The 16,717-nt window shown below is 40.1% G+C and overlaps 1 protein-coding gene across 10 annotated transcripts in view; it reads right to left on the reverse strand.

Annotated features, from left to right (window-relative positions):
• Positions 1 to 16,717, reverse strand: part of OBSCN (obscurin, cytoskeletal calmodulin and titin-interacting RhoGEF) — a 246,317-nt gene that overhangs the window by 152,463 nt on the left and 77,137 nt on the right. For 7 of the 10 annotated variants that reach the window (XR_014028536.1, XM_081344175.1, XM_081344171.1 and 4 more), the window contains exons 38-43: positions 16,380 to 16,646; positions 14,098 to 14,364; positions 11,576 to 11,839; positions 9,902 to 10,168; positions 9,388 to 9,651; positions 7 to 270 (exon numbers count right to left, since the gene is read on the reverse strand). Coding sequence is in view for 9 of the 10 variants with exons in the window: in XM_081344175.1 (XP_081200301.1) it covers positions 7 to 270; positions 9,388 to 9,651; positions 9,902 to 10,168; positions 11,576 to 11,839; positions 14,098 to 14,364; positions 16,380 to 16,646 (1,593 nt within the window). In the remaining variant the exon portion in view is untranslated. The remainder of the gene's footprint in view (positions 1 to 6; positions 271 to 9,387; positions 9,652 to 9,901; positions 10,169 to 11,575; positions 11,840 to 14,097; positions 14,365 to 16,379; positions 16,647 to 16,717) is intronic. The other 3 variants (XM_081344174.1, XM_081344173.1, XM_081344177.1) reach the window with 3 other exon arrangements.

The raw sequence follows: 16,717 nt of genomic DNA on the forward strand, positions 1-16,717 counted from the left end.
ATTTACCTTGCACAGTGATAGAGGCTGATGTGGTTTGATCTCCACAAATACAGGAATATTCTCCTGCATCCTCTTCAGTCACATCCTGGATTGTGAGCTCCACAACATTTTCTTTCTGTTTGATTTTGTATTTTGCACTTGGCTGGAGCATCTGTGCTTCTTTTCTCCAATCCACCGCAGCAGTTTTATTTAATGCACAGCGCAGAACAGCCGTCCTTCCTTCCAAGACCTCTTGGCTTTTGAGTTCTTCTTGGAAACGCACAGGTAGAGCTGTGGAACATAACACCAACAGGGTATGGGTCGTTTTCAATTTCAGAATTTTGAGATTTGCAAAAGGGAGCTTTTGCAAGAATGCAAGATGAAAGGAACTCAAGGAAAGAAGCATCTGAAGGGTGGTGCCAGCTGGGATTGTGACACAGTTTGCGTAATACATGACATGATCACTTCCATTTGTACAATGATGTCATGGTGTAATGGACGACATCATTGTACAAATGCATTCTGTAATTTGAAGCTGGTTGTTCTGCTGCATGCTAAAAATCAACATCCTTTTTTATTGTTTTTATTGCTATTATAGTTTTAGAATGGTTTTAGTGTTTAAATTATATTATATTTTTTGAAGGGGACGTGGAAGGGGAAGGAAAGAAGAAGGCAGGAAAGCAGGAAGGGAGAGAGGGAGGGAAGGAGAGAAAGATAGAAGGAAGGAGGGGGAAGGACAAAAGAAAGGAGAGAGGGAGGAAAGAAAGGGAGAAGGAGAGAGAAGGAAAGGAGGGAGGGCGGGAAGAAAGAAGGAAAAAAGGAGGAAGGAAGGATAAAAAGGGAGGGAGAGAGGGAGGAAGGGAGGATGGCATCTATACAGATATTGAATGAATGAATGAATAGATAGGTTGATGGATAAATAAATCATAAATAAATCAAAGATTCCTAAAGAAACATTTTCAGCTGAGATGTCACCTTCCTGTTTGAAAGATCAAAATAAATTTGAACTCCACAAATGTATACAGTAAAATACAATAGCCCTATTCTGCTTTTCTACATCATTTGGATTTCATCAAACATTTTAGATGAAAAAAAAAACCCATTCTTTTTCTAAAGTAATATTCCTCCAGTTTGTGGAATTCACATTTTTTCCTGTTTCACCACATGCTTTTCATAAAGCAGACAGGAAAGTCGTAGGCATTTTTCTCTGCACAAATAACTCAGTTGGAACTAGCACATGGGTCTAGAAATAGATATATAATTGCAAGCAACAATAGTACAAAAATAATTCAAAAATTAGAAGTTCAGGAACAAAAATAAAATACTTCCAAAATAGCATTTTAATGGGTCCAGGGGGAAAAATCTTTAAGAAGAAGGAAAATAAAAGAAGGCAGCTGATAAAAAAGAATTAAAAAGAAGGAAGAAAATAAAGTTGCCTGGATACCTTTGTAAAGAATTGGATTAAAATATCTTTAAAGGATCAAATGTAGAGACACAATGCAAAATATCCTTTGGAATTGGCTCAAATTCTGGACTAAGGTCGGCAGTTTGGCAGGTCGAATCCCGAGTGCCGCGTAACAGAGTGAGCACCTGTTACTCATCCCAGCTTCTGCCAACCTAGCAGTTCGAAAGCACGCAAAAAATGCAAGTAGAAAAATAGGGACCGCTACGGTGGGAAGGTAACAGCATTTCGTGCGCATTTGGCATCTAGTCATGCCGGCCACATGACACGGAGATGTCCTCGGACAAGCGCTGGCTCTTCGGCTTTGAAACGGAGATGAGCACCAGCCCCTAGAGTCGGAAATGACTAGCACGCATGTGCGGGGGAACCTTTACCTTTACCTTTACCTGGACTAAGATGAAAGTTTAACATGGAATTTCTAATGTTAAATTTTGCAGTGTTCAGTTTTGGAATTTTGACATGTTGGAAAGAAAAGCGTAGGGTTAAAATATTTTATCAGAAGAGCCAACTTCATGTCCTCCTTTTGGCACAAAGATCATTCTGGAAATCTCCAAATGGAGAGAAAGTGGAATATAAAACTAATCAATAAATAAAAACATGGAAATATGCATTTGTAAAATGTCAACATCCTTCTTAAAATACAGGGCCCAGAAATGGATGTTGTAAAGGTATAGTCTGCCCAACACAGACTAGGAAAAAATAATAATATCATTTTATAAGCTAACGTTAAAATGCATTTAGAACTGAAAAATCAACATATTTTTGAAAGATGCTAAGTTTAAAAAAAGAGTATATATTTCATTGCAAGAGGTGTTTTCTGATGCCTGTTTTGATTCAGAAGACATTAATATGAGAGTCAGTAAGATGTAGTGATTAAGGTGGTGGGCTAGATATCAAGAAATGCTGAATTCTAGACCCACCTTAGGCATGAAACCAAGTGGAGTGACTTTGGGCCAATCACCAGGCGATGGTGAGTTCTAGTCCCACCTTAGGCATAGAAGATGGGTTGGTGACTTTGGGCCAATTACCAGGACACTGTAAGTTCTAATCCTACCTCAGGCTTGGTGGCTTTGAGTCAATGATCAGGGGATGGTGAGTTCTATTTCTCCCTTAGGCACAAAAATCAGCAGGGTGACTTTGGGCCAATCATCAGGAGATGGTGAGTTCTAGTTCCGTCTTAGGCATGAAAGCCAACTAGGTGACTTTGAGCCAGCCCCCACCCCCTCAGCCCAGCCCACCTCACAAGCAGAAAGGAGTATTATTATGTATGCTTTCCACCTTGCATTACTTATAAAATAATAATAGTGGGATAAAAATCTAATAAATAAATAAAACTAAGTATAGAATGTAAGACACAATTAAAGAAATACCTTTCAAAAATGCAGAATCACTTCTAGGCATTGTAGAATAAGAAAGAAGAAAGAAACTAACTGAAAGAAATTGTTTTAGACAGTTGGAATATTTTGTTAAGGGACTGTGATTTTTGCCCTGAAAAAATTAATATGTCCCTGTATTGAAAATCACCAAAATTCCCTGTGGGCATGCATAAATTCGTAAAACCAAGGAATCTTAACATGTTGTGATAAATATTAGCAAAGTTTGAATATTGTTATGTGAGAGGAGAAAAGAAACCACACTTGAGTTTTGCAGAATCAAGAAGATTTTGTCCTGAGAGAAATATCTTAATGAAGATTTGCAGAAGATATTAAGAGAGGAGAAATGGTAGCATAATTTTAGTAAATTGTAAGAAAGAAAGAGATTTGTGACATATGAAAAGACAAAGGTTGTCTACTGACTTGAGCTAGCTATTTTCAAAGGCCAGCATTGTGGAAGATACTTTTAACCCGTAAAAATTTGCCTTCACAACCTAAAAGTATTGTGTAGCTAGGATTTCCAACATGGAGATGGAGTCTTCTTTTTGCAAAGTAAGTACCCATCATCAAACCAAGAACACAGAATGTGAGCAGTCTGAAGAAGTTGTTAAAAACATAAGAAGGGCCAGATGTGGTGGGACAAAATCTTGCCTAGGAATTTTGGGACTGTAGCCTCAGGTCTTCTGGAGAACATCAAGCTGGAGAACCTCACGTTGGAGAATGTCATGCTGGAGAACATAATGGGGCAAAGCTTAATTCTAAGGACCCTCTGAGGGTCTCAAGCAGAAAACTCAAACCCCGATGAGAACTGACATTGCCAAAATAGTTATAACCACATCAGCCAAGGTATGACATTCTTGTTGACTTTGGACACAAACAGGGTTACTTGACCAATTGACCAACATGGAGATGACATCACAATGCAAACCACAAAAGATGATTAATACAACAAACTATGGAACAACTGATTACCATGAATGGTCAAGACAGCTGTGGTCTTCTGATCTCCACACACACAGGAGTAATCTCCCGTGTCCATCACTTTCAGCTCTCGAATCAACAATTCAGCAACAGGGCCCTCCTGTCTCATTCTGTATTTATCGCTTGGCTGAAGAGTTTGTGATCCTTTCTTCCACCGTACTTCAGCCCCAGCTTTGGACATCTCACAATGCAGAGTAGTGGTGGCATCTTCAACAGCTTCCCGGTTCTTCAGCCCTTCTTTGAAAAGAACGGGCAGAGCTGAGAAGATGGCAACAAGGACAGAGTTGAAAAGTAAGCATGGAGGAACAAAGAGATGGAAACCACAGGACATTGACCGCATCATATAAGCATGGAAGTCCTGCCACTCAAACAGAGCAAAACAAGAACTTGTGGACTGGGAGAATAACAATATGATACACATTTTTATAGAATTATTGTCCAGTAGGATGCCACTCAGGGTCATGCTGGAAAGACAAATACTGTTATGATGTTTAAAGCATATGGACATTTCTGAGGCACCTACATTCCAGGTTTCCCCAAGAAAGAATCTGTCCTTGATTCCTTGAGGAATATATACACACACACACATGCACACAGAAGAATCTTAGATGTTTGGACACCTTCAGAAATAAGAAAAGTGACTTTTTTTAATAAAAAGATTAAAATTCGATTGAGGGACTAAACTTTGCTGGTATCTATTCAAACCTGGTGATTCTAAGATAGTTGATGAAAGATTGTCAACATATATAGTCTGGCACCAAGATCAGGATTTCAGGAGAAACTAAAAGGCTGAGAAAGACCAGGAGATGAAGGGAACCAATAGAAGAAATATATATGTGGAGAGAGAAAGGTTTACCCTTGACTTCTAAAGTTGCTGTGGTTTGCTGTTCTCCAGATACACAAGCATAAATTCCAGAATCAGTTACTTCCAAGTTCTGGATGACCAGTTCAGCATTTTTTCCTTCATGTTTCATTTTATACTTGCTTCCTGGCTTAAGGATCTTGTGTCCTTTCTTCCACTCTATGGGGGCAGATATTTTGTTCAGCTCACATTGGAAAGTGGCAACTTTGCCTTCTGGAGCTTCTTCGTCCTTCAAAGATTTGGTGAAGAGGACCGGCAAGGCTGAAGAATGGAGAATGATAGGACAGAAGTCCATCAGGGTTAGCTGGGAGCACAAACAACTTGTCAGGACCCACCCCAATCCACGTCTTAGGAAAACAAAAACTCTTGGGAGTCAGTTCTAGCCCAAAAGGAATTTTTACTAGGACATGCTTGGTTGTGGAAATACAAGACAGGACTTAGTATTGTTTTACAAATTTAAACTCTATAAAGGGATCCCGGTTCAACCCCCCTTCCCTCAACCCATTTGGTCAGCCCCCATCATTTTACTTCGTGTCATCCCTTTCGTGGGGAAAAAGGAACTTTGAATCTTTATGGTTATTGCCTTCTTCCTCTCCAGAATTAAAAGAAGACACAGGCCAGATGCCTTCTTCTCTAACCCTCCCTTTTGTTCCCCCAGTTCAAAAGGTTCCCTTGGTCTTTGAAATAACCTAAGGCAGGCTGAATCCACATCCGCTCCTCCTTCCTCGGGAGATGGCAGAATCCATGGGGGGGGATAATGTTTTAAACATACATTTATGAATGTGATATAAATGGATTCTGACACAACTCCTTCCTTAGCAAACAATTCGGGTCATTAATTACGATGCATAATTCAACCTAATCATTTTCCTTAATGGGTTATTGTATGAGATCTGTTCAATCCCTGCTGATCCCCATCTTGTCAAACTGCAAAAGCTTGGGAATTACCATTTTAACCTCCAATTTATGGAGTTTACAGTCTTGAATTCTTGCAAACTCAGTTTGACTTCATCATTAGATGTAAAAAATATCACAGCATTGTAGGTTCATTGGTCTCGAGAATACAGACAGTCCTTGACTTAATGACTGCAATGCAGCCCAAATTTTCTGTTGCGGAGCAAAACAGTTTTTCAGTGACTTTGGCCCCATTTGATGACCTTTCTTGCCACAGTTGTTAAGAGAACCACTGCAGCTGTTATGTTAGTCACACAGCTTTTATGTGAATCTGGTTTCCCCATTGACTTTGATTGTCAGAAGGTCGCAAAAGGGAATCACGTGATCCCTTCCATCCTAGTTCAAATTTTGATCCCCATAGGGATGCTGCAATGGTCATAATCTTGGTTATGATCTTCAAGTCCTTACATGGCATGGGTCCGGGGTACCTCGAGAACCACCTGCTGCCGGCGTCAACTCCCCTCCGCCCTGTGCGTGCCCACAGAGAGGGCCTCCTCAGGGTGCCTCCGGTCAGGGAATGTCGACTGGTGGCCCCCAGGGGGAGGGCCTTCTCTGTGGGCGCTCCGGCGTTATGGAACCAACTGCTGGTTGAGCTCCGGATGGCATCGGACCTTCGCTCCTTCCGGCGCGGGCTGAAGACCCACTTATTTGAACTAGCTGGTCTGGCCTGATGGGGAACGTTAGGCTTTTTAATGGGTCTTTTATTGCTTTTATTGTTATTGTAATTTTTAATTGGGCATTTTTTTAATTCCTTTTTAATTTTTGTATTGTTATTTATATATGCCCTGTTAACCGCCCTGAGTCCTTCAGGAGAAGGGCGGTATACAAATTTAATAAATAATAATAATAATAATAATAAGTCACTTTATTCAGAGTCTTGTAACTTCGGTCACTAAATAAATGGTCGTAAGTCAAGGACTGCCTGTACCAGCAATCATATGGATTCCAGTGCATGGACGAATTAAGGAGAGTGTGAGCTGATGGTTGAACTAGATCAGGCTTCCCCAAAGTTGGCAATTTCCAGCCGTGTGGACTTCAAATCCCAGAATTCCACAGCCAGCAGGACCGTTGATGAGAATTCTGGGTCTTGAAATCCACATGCCTAAAAAATTTCCAACGTTGGGAAATGCTAGATTAGATCATGCAGAGAAGACCACCGACATAGGGCTAGTTTTTTTAGCTAGAATTTCTGTATAAATAATATCTGACTCTTTAAAAAAATATGTAGACATTTGCCTCCAGTTTCAAATGGATCACATAGAGAGGATGCCGCTGACTGCAGAATCCCTGATTTCAGTTCATGCTCATTTGGAACATAAACATAAAATGATAGAACAGGAAGGGCCCTTGGAGGTCATCTAGCCCAACCTCCTGCTCAGTCAGGAGACTCTGTACCATTCTGGGCAAATGGTTGTCCAGTCTCTTCTTAAAAACCTCCAATAATGGAGCACCCACAACTTCTGGAGGGAACTTCTGTTCCACAGATTGAATGTTTGAATTGTCAGTTTCTCCTTAGTTCCAAGTTGCTTCTCTCCTTGATTAGTTTTCATCTGTTGCTTCTTTTCCTGCCTTCAGGGGCTTTGGAGAACAGCTTGACTCCCTCTTCTTTGGGCCACTCCCTGAGATACTGGAAGGCTGCTATCCTGTCCCCCCTCGTCCTTCTCGTCATTAATCTGGACATACCCAATTCCAGCAACCGTTCCTTATATGTGTTAGCCTCCAGTCCCTTAAACATCTTTGTTGCTCTTCTCTGTACTCTTTCCAGAGACTCCAACATCTTTTTTACATCATGGTGACCAAAACTGGATGCCGTATTCCAAGTGTGGCCTTACCAAGGCCTTGTAAAGTGGTATTAATACTTCATGTGATCTTGATTCTGTCCCTCTGTTAATGCAGCCTAGCACTGTGTTGGCTTTTTTGGCAGCTGCAGCACACAGCTGGCTCATATTTAAGTGATTGTCCACTAGGACATCTATTGCTCAAAGAGTTTAATCCTTTGAAACTATTAAGTATGCCATTAACAGGGATTAATAGAACATTATTCATTTCTTATGTTGTTTAATTTTTGCTCCCTGTTATTACATTTCTACAGGACATGTAGGAGTCTAGCAAGATCTAGCAACATATAAGTTGGATAACTACCTACACAGATTTATAAATCAGGTGCAGCTATATCTTCAAATCCACTAACAGAATCTTATTGCTGAATTTAGATTCAGTTCCCTATTTCAGTACATTATCCATCACATTAAACCTTGGAGTTGAAACAGGGGAAATACCCTCAAAATAAGAGGGCAGAGATTAGAGGAAGAGGACAAATACAAAAAAATAATAATTTATGAAAGATAATGAAATGGCACAGTGTAGAATCATGGTTTCTTTGTTTCTCAAATAAACTAGGTTTGGTGAAAACAAGATAGGAAGCTGGCAAGAAAACCAAAGCAATCCTTAGTTGCATCGACAGAAGGATAGCATCAATATCATAAGAACTGGACAGCCATTTGCCTGAAATGGTATAGGGTTTCCTGCCTGAGCAGGGGGTTGGACTAGATGACCTCCAAGGTCCCTTCCAACTTCTTCTTCTTCTTCTTCTTCTTCTTCTTATTATTATTATTATTATTATTATTATTATTATTATTATTATTATTATTATTATTATTATTATCTGTGGGTACCACTTTATACAGCTTTGGTAAGATCACAATTGGAATAATGTATCCAGTTTTGGTCACCGTGATATAAAAAAAAGATGTTGAGACTCTAGAATAGACATGTCAAACTCACAATGTCGTGTGACGTCACACGACGTATTGGGACTGTTTTGCCATTGCTGGCAATGGGGTGGGCGTGGCTTCCGTGTGACGCATCTGGCCCACGGGCCGGCAGTTTGACACCCCTGCTCTAGAAAGAGTGATCAGGGGACTGGAGGCTAAAATGATCAGGGGACTGGAGGCTAAAACATATGAATGGTTGCAGGAATTGGGTATGTCTAATTTAATGAAAAGAAGGACTAGGGGTGACAGGATAATAGTCTTCCAATATCTGAGGAGATGCCACAGAGAAAAAGGTAGTCAATCTATTCTCCAAAGCATTTAACAGCTAGACAAGAAGTGATGGATGGAAGAACTGAAGAGAAATTTCCTGCTGGTGAGAGGAATTAAACAGTAGAATGGCTTCCCTTCCAGAAGTTGTGGTTGCTCCATCACTGCAGGATTTCAAAAAGATATTGGACAGTCATTTGTCTGGAATGGTTTAAGGCAGGGGTGTCAAACTGCCAGCCCATGGGCCGGATGCATCACGCAGTAACTGTGCCCATCCCAGCTCCGGCAAGGGGAAAGAGTCACTATATGTGGCGACACGTTACATGACACGGTGAGTTTAACACCCCCTGGTATAAGGTATCCTTGAGCCAAGGGTTGGACTAGAAGACCTTTAAGGTATCTTCCAACTCTGTTATTCTGTATTCTGAATTGATCTCTTGAGCCATTTCCCAGTGCAAGTTTAAAGAACGTCTTCTCCCAATAGTTGCTGCCAACTTTTGGATATCCCCAAAGGGATGTTGAGGAAGAAATGTTTTGATCTTTTGGAAGGTTTTAAAGACCAAGACCCCATTTATGAGACTGCAAGATTGATGATGATAAGTCAAAGAATGGTTTATGAAGAACAAGCAAGTTAGATGTAAAAAGATAAACTGCGATGCTGAGTTCCATTGAAGACCTAGAAAATTAAAGATTTTAAGATACAATGATTTAAAGGTGTTATGAATCTATTTTTACCATTTATGGTCAATTTAGCTGTAGTCTTCTGGGTTCCACATTTGCAAGTATAATCTCCAGAATCAGCGATGTCCAAGCATTGGATCATCAGTTCAACACAAGGACCTTCCTGTTTTAACTGGAATTTTCCATCTGGTTTTAGCAGCCTGGATCCCTTGTACCATTCCACAGTTGCTGCTTTGTTCAGCTTACACTGGAAAGTGGTTGATTCTCCTTCGGTCACTTCCTGGTTTTTTAATTCTTCTTGGAAAAACACGGGCAGCGCTGAAGGACGCAACATGGAGAAAGACAGGATCAAATTACTGCATGAATTAGATCTCGACGGATAAAACCCTTGCGATGTTTGAAACATACCACGAGGGAAAACAATAATCAGGAAAACCAAAACAAGGTTTATGAAATATTGGAGAAGATCCTGCTTCTGACACTACATTAAAAGTAATTGCATTTCAGGTGATCGAAGAAAGAACTTAGTGATCAGGAGCAACCGAGAAGCCCAACCAAAGCTTATTACCATTCACTTTCAAAGTTGCTCTGGTCTTCTGATCCCCACACATGCAGGTATAACTTCCAGCATCTGGGACCTCCAGATCTTGGATGGAAAGCTCAGAAAAGCGCCCTTCCAGCCTCATTCGGTACTTCTCACTCGGTTTCAGTACGTTTTCCTCCTTCATCCACACGACCGAATCCACAGCTTTGGTCAACTCACAATGCAGAGTGGCAGTTCCACTCTCAGTCACCTCCTGATTCTTCAGTTGAGTTTTGAAATGCGCAGCCACAGCTGAGGGGCACAGAAGGAGAAGATAAAACAAATTAGAGATCAAGGTCAAGCACATATAAAAAGGATATATAATGCATTGATAGAAATTGATTCAGAAATGGAACTTGTTAAAGACTGCATGATAAAGTGGGCCCAGAATTTTCAAGAAGTTATAACAATGGACACTTGGGAAAAGATTTGGGTTAGAAATGTAAAATTTACACAGGCCCAAAATTTAAGAGAGAATTTTTATAAAATGTTTTGCCAGCCCAAATGTTGGAGGTGTGGCTGTGAGGATGCAACGTATTTTCATATATGTTGGACTTGTAAAAAGGTTAAAGCTTTTTGGATTAAAATTTGGTGGAATATGCAAAAGATATTTAAGAAAAGGATAAAGTTCTCTCCGCAATTGTTTTTATTGGGTATTATTACAGATACTACTGTTATAGATACAAAGTTGATGTTGAATTTAATTACGGCAGCGAGACTTTTAGTAGCACAATATTGGAAGAAGGAGGAATTGCCTACTATAGAAGAGTGGACTTTGAAAGTTTCTAACTTGGCGGAAATGGCAAAGATTTCAGCATATTTGAAAGATCAATCGCAACAGAGATATATTGTGGAATGGAGAAGATGGATTGAATATATTCAGAATAAATATGGGACTAAAAAGTATCATTTAGCATTTGAATAAGTAGCGGATTTTTATGACGTATAATTAGTTAGTAGTTATTTTATTAATATTTTGACTATGGAGAGTTAAAGTGTGATAGATTTTGATGTTTTATTATTGTTGTTAGCATATTTTAGATTATGCTTGTTTGTATTATTATACCCTGTATTCAGCTCTGGGAAGTCGGGGAGGGTGGGGAGGGTAGGGGGGGTTGGGGAGAGGGGAGGGGGAGGAGGGGTTTTTCTTTTTTTTATTCAAAATGTATTGTAAAACTTTTCAATAAAAAAAGGAGAAGATACTACATCAACAGCAACAAGTTATGGGGAAGACTATTTCTCTCTCACACACATGTTCTAGTGTGACACCCATGGATTACCATCTGGTGTGTTCTCAACAGTTGCTACCCATTCCGAATTTGGAAGGTGGTCCTCAAAGTAGATTTCTCCTAAGGTCAAAAGTTGAACGCACACAAGGGAGAATTATTTGGAGAAACAGGATTCAGCCTTGCTTAAAACGGACACGAGGACTATTTTCACCTGCTCTACTAACGCCAACGCTCAGAAACAATTTGCAAAGCATCCTTTCCTGCCAAGCTGAAAAGGAAAGCAGAGATCTTCAGGCCTGAAGGACGCGCAGAAGGCCAAGGCGAAAGAGAGCAGACCAAGATGGTCAAACTTTGAAAGGACACAAATATAGGGGTGTAGGAACACCTCCATAAGATAAGCAAAGCTGTGCTTTGATTTGGCTTTTTTTACCATTCACGGTTAGGACTGCAGTCGTCTGTTGGTCTCCAGAAATGCAGGTATAATCTCCAGCATCTTTCAAGTCCAAATCATGAATTGTCAACTCGACGATGGCACCTTCTTTCTTCATTCGGTATTTGCTGCCCGGCCGTAAAGTTTTTTGTCCTTTCACCCACTCCACCGGAGCGGGCTTATTTAATTCACAGCGGAGAGTAGCTACTCCACCTTCCAGAGCTTCGGCATTCTTCAGTTTATCTTTAAAGCTGACAGGTGTAGCTGGAGGATGAAGGGTTACAGACAAAGATATGGAGTGTGTGCATAAATACAAGAGGATCACTTAGCAATATTAGATTCAAGTTATATTATAAAGGAGGTCAAATCAGCAAATGCATCAAATGCAAAGAAAACAAGTAGAACTTTGATTGCACTCATTTGACCACCCACTTTAGACACCCATGTTTCTAGCCCCAGAATACAGACAGATAGCTATGAGGAGCTGTTAGGACAATACAGGGTGGCAGTGAGATCTTTCTGAAGCAATTGATTTAAACAAGAGAGCAAGAATCCTTTAAACTGACTTTGGGTTTTGAAACAGAGATGATTGATAGATAGACAGACAGATAGATAGGCAGGCAGGCAGAGAGAGAGAGAGAGAGATTGAAGGACAGATAGATGGACAGATAGAAAGATAGATAGACAGATAGATTGACAGATGGGTGGATGGATACATAGACAAGATAGATAAATAGATATAGACAAAACATAGATGTAAATGGATGGATGGATGGATGGATGGATGGATGGATGGATGGATGGAGATAGATAGATAGATAGATAGATAGATAGATAGATAGATAGACAGATGCAGAGTTAGACAGACACAGATAGATGATAGAGAGATAGATGGATAGATAGATACAAAGATACAAAGATATAGATAATTATAGACAGACAAGATAGGCAGATGATAAGAGAGAAGGGGAGATGATATAATGGTACATGTGAATGACCTTGGGAGACAGGAGGAAACCTGCAGATTGGAGAACTGGCAGGTAAAAGGTATTTCCATCGACTGAAAGAAAAGGGACGTGGGAAGCATTTCAGAACGGACCCTCGTTTTCTAGGCAGGGAAAAATATTTGCAATTTTGCAAAATTTTGTTCATGTAACCTTACAATACAGGCAGTCCCAAAGGTGATTTTTCAAAAAGCAACTGTGTTTTTCCTTGTAGATGTTTCTTTATTAATCCAAGAAGCTTCTTCAGTTCTGACTTAATGGTGGAGGATGGAAGGATTTATACAGGTAGCCCTCGACTTACAACTGTTCATTTAATGACTGTTCAAAGTTACAATGGCACTGAAAAAAGTGACTCATGACAATTTTTCACAGTTACGATCTCTGAAGCATCCCCATGATCATGTGTTCAAAATTCAGATGCTTGGCAACTGGTTCATACCTATGAGTCGCTGTGCCCCAAGGTCACGTGATCCCCTTTTGCAACCTTCTGACAAGCAAAGTCAATGGGGAAGTCAGATTCACTTAACAACCAGGTTACTAATTTATCAACTGCAGTAATTCACTTAACAACTGTGGCAAGAAAGGTCGTAAAGCGGGGCAAAACTCATTTAACAAATGTCTCCACTTAACAACAGAAATTTTTGGCTCAACTGTGGTTGTAAGTTGAGGACTACCTGTATTCCTTGCAGTCATCTGGTTGTTAGCACTCTCTCTGAGGGTTGTTGAGACCACTTAAGGTTTATTTATTTTTATTTATTTGGGAGAAGGGCGGTATAAAAATATAATAAATAAATAAATAAATAAATAAATAAATAAATAAATAAATAAATAAATAAATAAATAAATAAATAAATAAATATTTGAGCCCTCAGGGTGACCTGACTAGTGCAAATGGGTGTGCAGCCTTCTAGGAACTGCTGAAAGGACTCTTGCAAACAGGAGACAGGTGGTGTCATCTCTCTCCCATCCTCTGCTGAGAGTGGGCTGTTCAGTCTTAATGTAGATGGCCTTTTTCACCCCTCTTTCAAACCAGTGATCCTTTCTATCCAGAATGTGGACTTTGCTGTTTTCGAAAGAGTAGCCTTTGTCTTTTAAATGCAGATGGACTCCTGAATCTGGCCCCAATGGGTTTGTTCTCCTATATTTGTGCCATGGGTTTGTGAAGTGGTTGCTTTGTTTCTTCAGTGAACAGAGCTGTACATGTCTCACTGCGCTATAGGCTCCATCACCCATTGGCACTATTCAGGTGACCCCGCGGGCACAGGTAAACCCTCAAGTGGCCTCAGTGACTCTCAGAAAGAGATAACTGCTAGGAATATAAATCCTTCCATTCTCCAGCATTCGGTCAGAACTGAAGAAGCTTCTTGGACGTGAAGTGAAATGTCTTCAAGGGAAAACAAAATCCAGTTGTCTTTTGGAAATATACCTTCGGGACAACCATGACTGAGAATTTACACAGACCTTTGTACAAGGAAAGAGCAAGCGAAGATGAGGAATGTATCCACCATCTTTCCCTACCGTGGACTTTGATCTGAGCTGTGCTCTGCTTCTCTCCCGCACTGCAAGTATATTTTCCTGCATCCTCCGGTTGTGCATGGCGAATCAGCAGCTCAGCCACGCAGCCATCCTGTTTCATCTCATACTTCTCGCTCGGCCAAAGGAGAGTCGCACCTTTCTTCCATGCCACTGTGACCTCCGGTGTGGCGAGGATGCAGCGCAAAGCGACAGTCTCGCCCTCTTTCTTTTCCACATCCTTAAGCTCTTCCTTAAAAATGGCAGGGGCCGCTAAAAGGCACGATCAGGATAAGGGGGGCAAAGTAAGGTTTTGGAGAAAACTTGCATGTGAGTTGATATGGCAACAGGAAGCAAATTGGATTTGTACAGGGAAACACGACCCACTCAGTTTGGGCAGCAGCAGAGAGCAATAAGTAAATCTTCTAAATAAATAAACCACCTAGCACTGATGATGTTATCTAGTTAGGTAATGAGACATCTGCAAGGAAACAACCAAGTTCAAAAGACACCAAGGACCTTATAGTCCTTCTTGTCCTCCTTTTCTTCCTCCTCCTTTCTATAACCTCCCCTCTCTTCTAACACTGATGATGTTACCTAGCTGGGTCATGAGATGTCTGAAAGAAAACAACTAACCTCAGAGAGCACCAAGGACTGATGGAATGAGATATGATGAAATGAACTAGATATGATATGTGAGATTGAGATATGAGATGTAATGAAATGAATATAAATGAGATATGACGTATGAGATATAAGATATGAAATATGGAGGTATGAGAGAAATGAGATATGAGGTATATCATATGAGATATGAGGTATGAGATATGAGATATGAATGAGATATGAATGAGATATGAGGTATCAGATATGAAATTGAGATGTGATATGAGATATGAGACATGAGGTATGACATGTGAAGTATGAGGTAAAAGTTTGAGTTGAGATTGAGATATGAGATATGAGATACAAGATATGAGATATGAGTATCAGGTAGATATGAGATACGAGGTATGAGGTATGAGGTATAATTTTGACATATGAGATTGAAATATACGAGGTATGAGGTATAAGATATGAAATGAGATATGAGGTATGAGTATCAAGTATGAGATGCAAGGTATGAGGTATGAGATATGAGGTATAATATTGAGATATGAAATTGAAATATACGGGGTATAAGATATGAGATTTGAGATAAAATGTATGAGGTATCAGATGTGAGATGAGATACAAGATATGAGATATAAGATATGAGGAATGAGATGCGAGGTATGAGATATGAGGTATAGTATTGAGATATGAGATATGAGATTGAGATATACAAGGTATAAAATATGAAATATGAGATATGAAGTATGAAGTATAAGATATGAGATGAGATACAAGATATGAGATATGAGTATCAGGTATGAGGAATGAGATGCGAGGTATGAGATACTGTATGAGGTATAATATTGAGTTATGAGATATGAGATATGAGATTGAGATATACGAGGTATAAAATATGAAATATGAGATATGAGATATGAGGTATAAGATATGAGATGAGATACAAGATATGAGATATGGGTATCAGGTATAAGATATGAGGTATAATATTGAGATATGAGATAGAGATATATGAGGTATAAGACATGATATAACACCAGCTGCCTGCAATTAGTGCAGGTTCGCATCCCACCAGGCTCAAGGTTGACTCGGCCTTCCATCCTTCTGAGGTAGGTTAAATGAGGACCCAGATTGTTGGGGGCAATAAGCTGACTTTGTAATAATGCCGCTTGGGGGGGGGGGCGAAAGCCCTAATAAGCAGGCATATACATAGAATGAAGGCTATTGCTAAGCAGATTGATTTGTGCTTAGATTGTAAGCCGCCCTGAGACTTCGGAGAAGGCCGGGATATAAATGGGATTAAAAAAAATAAAAATAAAAATATGAGATGAGATACAAGATATGAGATATGTGTATCAGATATGAGATAAGAGATATAGGAGATTCTGAGGTGAGATATGAGATGAACGTAAGCAACGCCCGATTGAATTGGACCCATCTAGTCCAACCCTCTCCTTCTCACAGAGGTCCACCATGCCCAAGCAAATCATCTCAGCCTTTTCATAAAACCAAAAGGAACACCTGCATTTGAGAAAACACTGGAATCCCTCTTTCTCTAGAGACCCTGAGATTATCCACCCATTTTTTCTTACCCATCCCAGCAATGGAGAACTTTGGAAGACCGTTATGTCCAGAACTGCTATCAATACTGGCAAACATTATCAAAGCTCTCCTACCTGTCACCTCCACCTTTGCAGAGGTCTTCAGGTCTCCACTTTTGCAAATATATTCCCCTGCGTCCGACAGCTTTGCGTCCCGGATGACGAGTTCAGTCACAGGACCCCGTTGCTTGAATTCGTATTTGTCCCCCGCTTCCAGGACTACATTGCCCTTCATCCACTGCACAGGGACGTCTGATTTGTTAAGCTCACAAGTAAGACGGACTTTATTCCCTTCCTGTGCTTCCTTGTTTTGCAGTTCTTGGTTAAAAACTACCGGCAGGCCTAAAATACAAAAAGAAAAAAAGATGGAACAGGAAGGAAGAGAAATAAACCATTGTCTCTTTTTAAAAAAA

The sequence above is a fragment of the Vipera berus genome (assembly GCF_964194415.1).
Source record: "Vipera berus genome assembly, chromosome: Z".
Lineage (NCBI taxonomy): Eukaryota > Metazoa > Chordata > Lepidosauria > Squamata > Viperidae > Vipera > Vipera berus.